The sequence below is a fragment of the Ovis canadensis genome, chromosome 19 (assembly GCF_042477335.2).
Source record: "Ovis canadensis isolate MfBH-ARS-UI-01 breed Bighorn chromosome 19, ARS-UI_OviCan_v2, whole genome shotgun sequence".
In the NCBI taxonomy this organism is placed as follows: domain Eukaryota; kingdom Metazoa; phylum Chordata; class Mammalia; order Artiodactyla; family Bovidae; genus Ovis; species Ovis canadensis.
Genome location: NC_091263.1, coordinates 73,076,414 through 73,089,451, shown reverse-complemented (window position 1 = coordinate 73,089,451; position 13,038 = coordinate 73,076,414). Strand labels below are relative to the sequence as shown.

The 13,038-nt window shown below is 60.6% G+C and overlaps 1 protein-coding gene across 1 annotated transcript in view; it reads right to left on the bottom strand.

Moving 5' to 3' along the window:
• The window catches only part of NUP210 (nucleoporin 210), a 94,198-nt gene that overhangs the window by 7,120 nt on the left and 74,040 nt on the right, over positions 1-13,038 (bottom strand). The window contains exons 29-34 of the mRNA XM_069562148.1: positions 10,847-10,938; positions 8,926-9,100; positions 6,910-7,085; positions 4,395-4,615; positions 3,096-3,232; positions 964-1,087 (exon numbers count right to left, since the gene is read on the bottom strand). Coding sequence (XP_069418249.1) covers positions 964-1,087; positions 3,096-3,232; positions 4,395-4,615; positions 6,910-7,085; positions 8,926-9,100; positions 10,847-10,938 — 925 coding nt within the window. The remainder of the gene's footprint in view (positions 1-963; positions 1,088-3,095; positions 3,233-4,394; positions 4,616-6,909; positions 7,086-8,925; positions 9,101-10,846; positions 10,939-13,038) is intronic.

Sequence of the window (13,038 nt, the reverse complement as noted above, 5' to 3'; positions counted from 1 at the left end):
CTGCCAGGCTCCTCTGGGATTCTCCAGGCAAGAACACTGGATTGGGTTGCTGTGCCCTCCTCCAGGGGATCTTTCAGACCCAGGGATCGAACACTCGACTCCTGCGTCTCCTGCATTGACAGGCGGGTTCTTTAGCACTGAACTACCAAGGGAAATGGGCACTTCATCCCTGGACACCGGTTCCCCACTGGCACCGAGCACTGTTCCTGTCCACGTGCCCTGGAGTGGGGAGAGGCCGCCACAATGCAGCAAAGCTGCCACAGATTGATAGCACTGGCATTTAATTCTACTGGTTAAGTGGTGTAACAACCTGTATGGATGCACTTCGGTTTCCCTGGTACTCAGCTGGTAAAGAATCCGCCTGCAATGCAGGAGACCCAGGTTCGATCCCTGGGTCAGGAAGATCCGCTGGAGAAGGGATTCTTGTATTCTTGCCTGGAGAATCCCATGGGCAGAGGAGCCTGGCGGGCTACAGTCCAGGGGGTCGCAAAGAGTCGGACACGACGGAGCAACTAAGCAAGCGCAGCACGGGGACGCACTTCTTTCCGGCAGCTGCTGCCCAGGACTGTCGTGGGCAGGGGAGGAGGTCGACTATTCCACGCGGGACTTGAATTACGAAAATCAGAATGGACAGCGAGGCCTGCTAGGCCAGCTTTTCAGGGCTGTGTGGAGGCATGGTGAAGCTTTCTCTAGTTGGTGCCCGGGGCTGACATTGCATCGCCAAGCCCAGAAATGGGCAGTTTCTCAGCATTGGGCCTTCAGAAACATCCCTCACTGGTTCTGCCTTAGAGGACTCGAATTTCTAAAGAGCTGGAAGGGGCGTTAAATGGGCCAGCCGGGGTTAAATGCCCTCTCAGGAGATGGGGAGGCGAGTCTGAGCAGGAAGGACACAGAATCCGATCTGAAGGGCCCGCTCCCCAGCCCAGCAGGGCCCCCCAGGCCTCCTAGCCCCTTGCTCCCTACCTCTCAGGTTGGAGCTCCGGTCTCCCACGGTGACCATCACTTTGGAGGCCGAGACCTCCTGGAAGCTGCCCTGGACGGGGCGGGCGTACTGGGCCACGATCCTCTGAGGCAGGCTGACCACGATCTGCGGAGGAAGCCGGGGCGGGTCGTTGAGCGCCTGGGATCAGGTACTGACTGCCCTTTCCGCGGTACAGGGGGCAAGGCTGAGGCTCCCTGGCCACGTGATTTGCTTGGATGGGGCAGAGCTGGGCTAGACCCCATGCTGGCTGGACGCCCCCACGGAACCAGCTGCCTCTCCCAGCACGGGGCAGGGTCGATGTCAGGCCTGAAATCACGTGGTAGTCGGGGGTGGACTGAGGACTCTGGCTCCCCGACAGCTACGGCCTCTTCTCTGAACGTCAGCTCGGTTAATTAATCTTTCAGTGAAGAGAGAAGGACCTATTTTACTTCAGTGCCATTTATTCAAGATGAACCAGCCTGACCAAAATGCAGGCCCACACGGGCATTTTGAGGGGTGGTCTCTCCCCGTTCACCGGTCCCACGCAATGCCTCCTCCCCCGCCCCAGGGAGAGGCCCCAGGCCCAGCTCCACTCACTTTTGCTCCAGGAGGCCCTGTGTGTTCCCGCCGCCTCTAGGGCTGCAGACTCCCCCCCTCCCCCCCACTCCCCTCACCCTTTGCCGTCTCCAGCGTTCAACCCTGGAGCTCCTGACACAGCTGCCCAGCTTCGTGGTCCCCAGCCCTGCCGGCAGGAGCCACAGCCACCTCAAACCCCGTTACCTGCCCCCAGCTCCGCCTTCCTCCCTGCTCCCCTCTTGGCTCCCCTCTCGTCGCCCAGGCCAGACCCTGACACTCACTCCCAAGGCTTCCTCCTCCCAAATGGTCACCGAGGTCCGATGACCCTCCCTCCTGAGTGTCTCCAAGCCCTTAGTCTGCCCCACCCAGAGGCCCCAGGCCTTACTGCCCCCTCCCTTGGGCTCCTGGACTCAGCCAGGTACCAGGCAATCTTTCCAAACGTACCTCTGGTCGACATCACTCTTTGCCTTAAAAAATTTCTCTGCTGAATCCCTACTGCATCTGGCCAAAGTTACAACATCCTTACTCTGGACAGCAGCGGCTCATGCCCATGAAGTACCATCCTAAGGGCTTCACACCCATCAACGACTCACTTATTTCACACAATGTCAGCCCAGAGAGGTTCACACAGAGACGTTAAAGGACAACCCGAGGTCACACAGCCTGTCCGTGACCAGCTGGGGTTTGAACCCACACAGCCTGGCCCCAGAGCCCACACACCTAACCATGCTAGGAGCTCCCTGGAATTGAACGCATGTTCTGATGGACAGGAAGGCCTGGTGTGCTGCAGTCCGTGGGGTCGCAAAGAGTCGGACACGATTGAGCGACTGAACTGAACCGAACTGTGATCCGATCACAACGCCAGCCTCCACTGCCCCAGAGCTGTCTCTCAAAGCCTGCACACGTCTGCTGGGTGGTGCCCTGCTCTGCCAGCCCCGCCCCTGCCCCCACCGCCCAAGCCTGTCCGGCTGTCCCCGGGGCTGCTCGGGGTGGGGGCATTGCTGTCGGTCACACAGTGCCTCTGCACCAGCTCGCCCCAGCAGCAGCGCTGAGCACGCCCGCTATTAGGTGACACTGCCGGGCTCCAAAGAGCACACGCTGCTCGGAGAATGAGACAGACGCGCGCAATGCAGCCCGACTCCGCTCGTTGATTGATTCCCGGCTGGAGATAGACAGGAGAGAGAGTGGTCTTGTTCGCCTCCACAAAGACTCAAAGGTGACTCGCTGGTGGAGGCTGGCTTTGCCGGTGATGCCAAATTGCTGCATGGCACCGCCCACAGCCACCACGCCCCAGGGGACGCCCACGCAGACAGTCCTGCCCACGGGGCTCCGTCGAGGTGGCATGGAATGCCCCCCAAGAGGCCAGCTCTGTCCTCCCACCGCCATGGACTGGGGGGTCCGGCGGCCTGCGAGGAGGGGCCTGCCCCCCACCAGGCTCGTGACCCCCAGCCAACTGCCCTGCAAGGCGCTGGAGCTTCTTACATGAAGAAGAGAAGCAGTCAGGAGGGAAGACAAGCTTTCCACCCCCGGGAGTCAAACACGTGTGCCCGAGGCCCACCTCCTTGTAGGTCCTCAGGTGCCCGGCGACCTCATAGTAGACAGTCACGGAGCCTGCCTGCCGGGCCACGGCCGCGCCGGTCTTGGGGTCGACGTGGAGGACGCTGCTGGCTGACGAGCTCCAGGTCCCGGGGACTCCTGGGAGGGGAAGCTGTGCGTGACCGTCTCCCACGCCTCACACTCCAGTCATTCCCATCTAGCCTGGCTCACCGGGCAGTGTCCCCGCTGCCCCAAGCCTGCCCCCGCCCTCCCCTGTCTCCTGGCCACGCCACCTGCTCCCTGAGCAGCCGAGGCCCCTGCCCAGTGCCTTCCCGCCGGGAACCTCACGGTCATTTCCCATTCTGGGTGACCCGGGCGCTGGTCCTCCAGGGCTGGCCCTCTGCGTGCCATCCCTCAGCATCGCCCCTGCTCAGCCACCCTGCTATGCAATCCTTTTTACACAAAGAAGGTGGCAGACTCTGAGCTGTCTGTCACTAGACGGCGGTCCTTAGTGAAAAGCCAACCTCGTTATACAATAAACATGATGAGAACATCCAACAACCACCTTCTATTTGTGGCAAATAATATCTGCTTTACTTTAAAGGCAGTGTGTAACTTTGTTTTAAAATGAGTTTGTTGGTATCGTTGTGACTCAGACGGTAAAGCCTCTGTCTACAATGCAGGAGACCTGGGTTCAGTCCCTGGGTCAGGAAGATCCCCTGGAGAAGGAAATGGCAATCCACTCCAGTACTATTGCCTGGAGAATCCCATGGACAGAGGAGCCTGGTGGGCTACAGTCCGTGGGGTCGCAAAGAGTCAGACACGACTGAGCGGCTTCACTTTCATCGACTCTTTTGCAACCCCCTGGCCCGCAGCCCGCCAGGCTCCTCTGTCTGTGGGAGTCTCCAGGCAAGAACACTGGAGTGGGTGGCCATGCCCCTCCAGGGGATCTTCCCGACTCAGGGGTGGAACCCACGTCTCCTGCATTGCAGGCGGATTCTTTACCATCTGAGCCACCAGGTCCCTGTAAAGAGCCAGACGGTAAGTATTTGGGGTTGGACATGCCTGACTGTCTCTGACGCTGCCACTCAGCACGCAGATGAAAATGGCCGCTGACACGGGGAGCTGGGGGTGCGGCTGAGCACCAGTTACAGCCCAGTGCAGAGAGAGGCCGCGGGCTGGCTCCGGTCGGGACAGCAGCTTTCCGATGCCCATTCCAGAACCTCACCAACCTCCACATGCACACCAGCCTCGGGGGGCAGAGCAGCCCTTCCCACCTCCCAACCCAAGACACGTGTCCCTTGGCCGGAACCCCTCGTACCTTCCGGGCTGACGAGTACCGTGGCCAGACAGAGGACATCCCCCACCACCACTGCCCCGGACAGGTCGGGGGAGATGGCCTGCAGGACGGGCAGCGGGACGAAGTCGGAGAGGCCGCCGTGTGCCGAGTCCCACGCCCTGAGCAGCGTCAGGCCCACGCTGACCGTGCGGATCACGCAGGTGTTGTTGGCGATGCCCTTCCCAATCTGCACGAACTCATCCCTGCAGCACCGGAGACGTGGCTCTCAGTCTTGGGGGTGGCCCCAGCTCCCAAGGAGGGGCTGGCACAGGGCCCTGGCTGGGCCCCACGCCTGCCCACTGCGCCCTGATGCTGCCCAGCTCAGGTTCATGGAGCAGCTGTTCTAGGTGAGGGGTCTCAGGCCATACCAACCAGACTCCCCCACCATCCATGGCCCAGACAGGACGGCCAGCTTCAGCACCCCCACATCCCACGGGGAGGCCGAGGCCCAGAGCAGGTGATGAGGCTGTGTTCCCAGCCCGCCCGAGCAGGGAACCAGGACACTCTGGGGACACGAGAGGCCCTCAACCGAGTAACCGGGACAAGGGCATCACCCCCGTCCACCTGCTTTCTCATCTGCCGAGTGGGGCTGACCACGTACCCACATCACAGGCTTGACGTGAGCTGCACACCCGGTCAGCAGCTGGAAAGAGCTAAGGTCAGGCCAGGCGTGCAGGCACACGCAGGCACTCGGGCTGGAAAGAGCTAAGGTCAGGCCAGGCGTGCAGGCACACGCAGGCACTCGGGCTGGAAAGAGCTAAGGTCAGGCCAGGCGTGCGGGCACACGCAGGCACTCGGGCTGGAAAGAGCTAAGGTCAGGCCAGGCGTGCGGGCACACGCAGGCACTCGGGCTGGAAAGAGCTAAGGTCAGGCCAGGCGTGCAGGCACACGCAGGCACTCGGGCTGGAAAGAGCTAAGGTCAGGCCAGGTGTGCGGGCACACAGGGGCACTCGGGGACCCCTGTGGGCTGGAAAGAGCTAAGGTCAGCGCCAGGCGTGTGGGCACACGCAGGCACTCAGGGACCCCTGCGGGCTGGGAGGGACGGCTGGGCTGAGCAAGCGGAGGGTCAGGGCCCCCGCTCCACGGCCTCCCTCCCCACGCCCCCGCCTCCCGAGCCCTGACCGCTCTCTTGGAGACGGATGCGTTGGCCATGGAAGGGCCCGTGTGACTTCCGCAGGGGAGTTGGGGCGCTGGACAAGGGGCAGCCTGTGCCCCAGGCCTGCAGATGCCCTGCTGTGTGCATGGAGCACCTCACAGGCCAGAGGCCCTCATAACCACAGCCTCAACTGGTGGCCCCGGGGATGAGGCCACTTTCCCACACGACAGGTGTAGACACGGAAGCCTGGAGGGGTGACCTGTCCATCCAGGCTCACAGGCCCCAGAGAGGGCAGAGCCAGGCTTGACTCAGGCCCAACTCCAGACCCCGCTCTCCCAGTGCCCGGGCCCAGGTGTGCTCAGCGTGGGGCACACCTCTGCTCCAGGGCCCGCGGGAAGCCCAGGCTGCAGGGGTCACCAGCCCCCGGTCAGGACCTGCTGTGCCCGGAGAGGACGCGCTGGAGCCCTGCTGCCTCCTTCCGGGCCTGAGGCTCCTCTCAGCTCCTCCTGGCTTGGCCTACATCCCCAGGGACAGTGGTTCTCAGCCTTGACAATCACCCAAAGGCCCTGTTACACCCAAGGGCCCTGAGAGCGTGCATTGAGGGTCCCCGGGCAGCGGCGACGCTGCCATGTGGGGGCCGCACTTTGAGAACTGCTGCTCCAGGGGACCCACAGGTGGGCAGGTCTAGCCTGGAGCCACGGCTCTCCTTCCTGGAGACCACTCCCCTTTCCCTCACACTCAGCCTGAGGCTGCAGTTCTATTCCCGAAGTGTCAGCCCGTGCAGCGCAAATGGGGCCTGGTGTTCAAGCCCTGCTCTCGGGCTGCGTGGCCTGAGACGTGCGGCCTGACCTCTCCGGGCTGGGACACGTGGGCAGCAGCGAGGAGTCAGCGAGACGGCGCGTGGGCGGGCCTGCACACAGCAGAGGCCAGCGGCCGTCGACTCTGTCCTCGCCGACCTCTGGGCGCTGGAAGGCGTGTGCCTTCTCCGGTCGGCTTTTGCAGAGGGAGCAGCGAGCGCTGTGCGTCCACCGGCTGCAGGGCTGGGGCTGTCTGCGTCTCCCCTGCAGCCCAGCTCCCACAGAGTCTTAGTACAAACCTCCAGCCACAAGCCCCGACCTCCGGGCTCCACTTCCTGGGCATTAGGGGACGTCCCTGCTGAATGACTGTCTCATAATAAAGACTCTCGGCAACGGCCCCTCATCCCTGCGGCCTGGCCGCGCCTGGCGCTCCTCCCGGGGTCCTGAGAGTGGGGCGAACGCCCTGCTCTTGGGAACCATGAGTGACGAACTCATCCTTCAGCAGCGCTGGCTTCTCCCCACGGTCATCGGTCACGTGTGAGTCAGATCTGGATGTGATGGAGACGTGACTTCATGTGGGGAACGCGGGGGGCCCACCGCCTACCTGTTAGTTGCAAAGTTGGGGATGGAGTTGTAAGCGTGGAAGACATCTCCAGAACTGTCGTGGAAGTGGATGGTGAAGGTCACGGTCACGCCCAGGGGCAGGGCCGCCAGGGCCTCCTTGTTCCGAGTGTGCAGGGCGGGGCTCATGGAGATCCTCAGGTAGGAAACAGGGGACACCTGGGGACAGCAAACAGCTGCGGTGGCAACGGCGCCAGGGACGCCCCCGAGAGCCCCCCGGGGACGGGCGCTGCTCCCGCTGCTCCCCCGCACAGGACCCCTCTGGCGAGACTGACGTGGGGTCTGGGAGAGACTGGCCCAGCCCAGATGCTGGCCCTCCTCCTCCCTGTGGTGGCTGGCCTCATTCCGAGGAAATCTAACCCGCAAGAGTCAGAGTCCATGACTGTGAAAAATTAGATCATTATTCATGTTGCAAAAACATCCCCTGGGCTTTGAATGCTGGGCTACGTCAGAGGACCTGGCTCTCCAGGCATACAGAGTAGAAACAGTGTCCGCGCGGACGGTGGTGGTGTCTGGGGTTCACTGCATGCTGCTGAGGTGCCTAGAGGTGCTCCAGGGAAAAGGGGGATGGGCAAGGAAGGGGGGATGGGCAAGGAAGGGGGGATGGGCAAGGAAGGGGGGATGGGCAAGGAAGGGGGGATGGGAAAGGAAGGGATGACAGCTTTTGGGAGCCTGGGAACCCGAGGTCCTTAGAGAGCCAACTTGGTTCTCTGTCTCCAGTAAAATCCATCGTAGCCAAAACGCCAGCCCCTCAAAGACCCTGCTTCCAGGGATGGGCACACAGCTGGCACTCAGTACCATCTGGTGACCCAGGACGAGTCCTCAGTCACTTTCGGTTACTTGGAAACTAGGGTTGAGGGTTCCTTGCTAGACGCTCATCTTGAAACAAAAAGATACTAGTAAGGAAAGAGGCCCAGGACCCAAGCAGAGTCTAAATATTAATATTCAAGAGGTCATGTATTTGCTCTGTCAGCAAGGATTATGTCGTGGTTGTGATGAGATGTGCAAAGAAAATTCTGTTCAGGATAAACCCTGGGACCCAATCCAGGGGACTCCCAAGCAGAACATCCCGTCTTCAGGAGCACAGAGAGGCATGCTGGGAAAGGTGGCGGGGGCGGGGGGGGGGGACCAGAGGGCACCAACCTGGGGCAGGCCAACGTGGGCTGGGGCCCAGAGCCTGACTCCCAGCCCCCAGGAGGCCTCGGCGACTCGACTGCCTCGCCTGCGAGACGGGCCCTCTCACCCTCCCGGTGCTGTCTGTGACCGAGTGCTTTCTGGGCCAGGACACAGCACACGCTGAGTTCATCGCGCTTAGGTGTCTGCTGATCCAGGCACTGCTGGCCAGACAGGACACCGGGGTGCCAGTCCTGCAAACCTCATACAGCTCTGGGCCCCAGTTACTCATCTGTGAACGGAGCTCGTTGCCATCAGTCATGTCCAGAGATCTTTGCTCTGATGCCCAGGAGGTGCTGCGGCTTTTCACCTATCGTTGCAGTTTAGTCGCCCAGGCGTGTCTGACTCTCTGCAGCCCCACGGACGGCAGCATGTTAGGCTTCCGTGTCCTTCACCATCTCCCAGAGTTTGCTCAAACTCATGTCCATTGAGTCGGTGATGCCATCCAACCATCTCATCCTCTAGCATCCCCTTCTCCTCATGCCTTCAATCTCTCCCAGCATCAGGGGCTTTTCCAATGAGTCAGCTCTTTGCATCATGTGGCCAAAGTATTGGAGCTTCAGCTTCAGCATCAGGCCTTCCAATGAATATTCAGGACTGATCTCCTTTAGGATGGACTGGTTGGATCTCCTTGCTGTCCAAGGGACTCTCAAGAGTCTTCTCAAACCACAGCTCAGAAGCATCAGTTCTTCGGCGCTCAGCTCCTAGGGCCTTAATAGTTTCTTACAATTTCTTGGCTAGAAGGTGAGCGTCTTTACTTGCACACCTGCACGGGGAAAACAGTACTACTGCTATTATTCCAAAAAGGAGGCAGACGAGATCCTACCTTGACAGCAACAATGATGGTCTGGTTGGCCCCGAAAACTTCTTGGGCGGTCACTTCGACCATGGACGTGCCGATCACGGACCCCGACGCCAGGAAGCCCTTCTCGTCAACATGCACGACAGGAACCTTCTCTGGCCCGTCCAGGACGCGGTAGCTCACAGAGGCAGCACTATCCCTTGGGAAAAGGAAACACACGCATTCTCGCAGACAACAGCGGCGAGACAGCCACAGAGAGGGGCCTGGGGTTCGGGAGTTCTGCTGCTCGCAGGGGAAACAGCGGCACAATCCTGGCCTCACGATGCACCAGGCCACCACGCACAGCCTGCTGCAGCTCACTGGCCACCGATGGGAAACCTCATTTGGAAAAGCAAGGGTTCCCAGTAGAGCAGCATCTTCCACAGCCGGCTGGCAGGAAGCATGTGGGAGCTGAGGGTCTCATGAGCCACACGGACGCCTGCAGTCAAAAGACCCTTCCATTTTAAGGCTTCCCTGGTGGCTCAGTAGATAAGAATCTCCCTGCCAGTGCAGGGGACACAGGTTCTATGCTGGTCCGGGAAGATTCCACGTGCCACGGACCAACTAAGCTCACACGGCACGACTACTGAGCTTGCGCTCTGCAACCTGCGAGCCGCAACTAGCGAAGCCTAGAGCCTGCGCTCTGCAGCGAGGGATGCCACCGACACGAGAAGCCCGCGGGCTCTGAGCCGGAAGGAGCCGGGAGGCCATCCCAACGGCCCACCAGCAACTGTGCGTCTTCAGACACACAAGTCCCCTCTCCCGGCCTCGGCTTGCTCAGCTGTGAAACGGGAGCGACGGCCTGGCCCTGTCCTATTTCCGCCAATAACCGGATAAAAACGGGCCGTTGCTATAATAAGAATGTGGTTCGGAAAACTACCGATAACGTGCACCAGAGAAGACAAATGACAGTCTCCTCTGCTCTTTTACATATTCATGACGTTACAAAGCAAGGAAGGAAGGAAAGGCTCCCAGGCCCGCCCCCCAGGCACCCTCCGTGCCGCAGCCCCACAAATCCTCTGCAGATGACTCCTTAAGCAAATGTCACCGCCTCTGCCTCAAATTCCTGCCCCCTCCATCAACGCCCTCCTCTTAACCCGCAGGACTCCTACGCATCCTGTGAGACCCGACCCCTGCATGTCCACGGGGGCCGTGCCTCCCCAGAATCCTGGCACGGAGGCCCTCCTTTGGGCTGTGGCTGTGGCTTTGTTCCATTACAAGCCTTCTCACACGACCCTCCCCTCTCCCCCACCAGCCTCCTCCAAGGCACCTCTACCGTCCATCTGGGATCTAGAGTCCAGCTCGGAGCCGGGCACTGACACTTTTGGCTGTGTGCCCACCGTGTGTGTGTGTGTGTGTGTGTGTGTGTGTGTGTTTCTCCAAAGTCCTTGCAATTCCCGACTTTGCAACTGCAGTTCACACACAAGGCGTCGCTACCCAAAGCACCGCCTCAGAACACTGTCAGGAGTCTGGTGTGCCCGCAGGCTTCAGAACTCGCTTCTCAGCCTTCACAGGCATCTCCACCACCCAGGAGGGGCCGAGAGCTGCACTGTTCACGTGCCCCTCCCCCCAGCTGATGTCCCAATTCCCAGGCTACACTGTGCGGCAAGTCTTAAAGACACGGGGCATCTGAGAGACTGCACCCCTCCAAGCTGGCACTTTCCTGCCTTTGAAGACGTGGATTTGTGCAGAAAGCAGGAGGCAATTCTGGGCTGCGGGGAGGAGAAGGGCCCAAGGGGAGATGCCGCAGACGAGCAGGGGCCGTCCCTGTGGCTGGGAGGAGGAGGAGGACGGCAGGGCGTGCGGCTGGCTCTCGGCACTCACGGCTCCTGCCGACGTTGACAAATGAGCCGTCGGATGTGAGCGCAGCCTCGCGACCCACATGGAGCCGCGCCGAGTCACGTACCTGTTTGTCTGGAGCTTGATGAATGAGCTCGGCGACATGAGCACGTGCTCCGCTTCTACTTCAGGGCTCAGCAGCCGCAGCTTCTCAAACACCTGGGGGAGAGGGCAAGTTCTGCTCTCCTGTGATCCCTGAACCATGTGCAGGGGCGGCGTGCCTCCCGTGGGCCAAGAGACCCAGGTGCCACCCCGCTAGGAGCTGGGGTGTGGCGGCGAGCGCTGAGCGTGTGCTGGGCAGGAGCAGCAGGTGCGCCAGGGAGGCCCCCGGGGCTCTTCAGGGGGCGGGGGCGCGACCCCCCGAGCTCTCAGGGTGTGCGTGTGAAAGGCGGCACACTCAGCGATGGGGCCTAGGGTCCTGCTCGGCGACACTGCCAGGCTGGGGAGGCTCTGTCTGAATTCTCTTTCCCCCAGCCAGACATGCTCTCCACGTCGGCCCCTCCCACAACCATCCCCCAGGCACCCCCCTCAGCCCCACCTCGCACCCTCTCTGCCTGCCAGGCTCCTGCTGAATCCCACAGCACCGGGACAGGGTGCCTGGTGACCTCTGGCCAGTGCTGATACACCTGACGATGTCGGGGGGATCTGCGCGTGCTCCTCCCCGGCAGCCCCGAGCCCACGAGGCAGCCCTCCCCCAGGGACTCCAGACCGCTCCCCGCGCGCAGCCCGCTGCGCCCACACCCTCCTAAGGCCCTCTGTCTGAGGGCCCTCGGGCTGCTGGCACCCTTGACACTGAGCCTGGGTGCTGAGCACACCTTGGGGCTCCCCGCTGGCTTCTGATACGATCAGACCAGCTGGACGCTCCGAGGGCCTGTGTCTAAAACCAAACGGGTGATTTCTGAAGAGGAAATTGGCCTCCGTCCCCTCCCGCCCAGCAGCTGCTCTGAACACACGCTCAGGTGCACCTTCCCCATCAGTAAGGAGGGTCCCGAGGGAAGCATCCTTGGCGCGCTCACCTCCCGGAGCTGGGGACGTGCTGGACACTACGGAGGGGCAGGGGTCCCTACATGGGGCACAGCCTCGGGGTCAGGGTGACGAGGGGGCCTGGGGGCTGTGACCGGGGGTCTCAGCTCTATCAGTGAGAAGCTGTCTCATCTGCCAGTTTGGCCGGTGGCATCACTCCACGTCCCCAGGACGAGCTGCACACTGGGCTTTTAGACAAAATCTTACTATTTTTCAACATTGGCAACAAATAAAAAACTGTTTTAAAGCATGGAATGAGCCAAATAAAACACCTCTGTGGGCTGGATCGAGCGTCTCCGAGTTTCCGACGCCCTTGAAAGTTACCTGCTGTCAGCCAGGAAAACCGGGGCGCAGAGCTGCTAAGTGACCCGACTGAGGTCACAGAATTCGGGAGATGCAAAGCCCCGTCTCTAATTCCAGGACAGGGTCAGAGCTCGCTTCACTTTGTCTTCAGCTGGGAAGAACACATGTCTGTGTGTGTGTGTCTGTGCGTGTGTGTGCCTGTGTGTGTCTGTGTGTTCGTGTGTGTCTCTGTGTGTGTGTCTGTGTGTATGTCTATGTGTGTGTTTGTTGTGTGTGTGTGTTCGTATTTGTGTGTGAGTCTGTGTTTGTGTGTGTATGTGTCTGTGTGTATGTGTGTGTGTTTGTGTATGTGTGTGTGTTTGTGTATGTGTGTTTGTGTATATGTGTGAGTCTGTGTGTGTCTGTGTCTGTGAGTCTGTATATGTGTCTGTGTGTTTGTGTATGTGTGTGAGTCTGTGTGTGTGTGTGTGAGTCTGTGTGTGTGTGTGTGTGTGTGTGAGTCTGTGTATGCAGGCAGGAGTCGGGGGCAGGGGCTGGGCAGACAGGCGTTTCTCTCTGAAATGTGCTTCTTCACCCTGCGTGGGGTCTGTGCCTGACCAAAAATGGCTTGTTTCCTCTTGAAGAGGGGGTTTGAACCGGTGTCTTTCCTCATGATATCTAGGAGTCGCTTTCAGTCTTTCTTTGCAGTTTCAGTTCAGTTCAGTTCAGTTCAGTCGCTCAGTCGTGTCCGACTCTTTGCGACCCCATGAACCGCAGCACACCAGGCCTCCCTGTCCATCACCAACTCCCGGAGTTCACAGACTCACATCCATCGAGTCAATGATGCCACCCAGCCATCTCATCCTCTCTCGTCCCCTTCTCCTCCTGCCCCCAATCCCTTCCAGCATCAGGGTCTTTTCCAATGAGTCAACTCCGCATGAGGTGGCCAAAGTA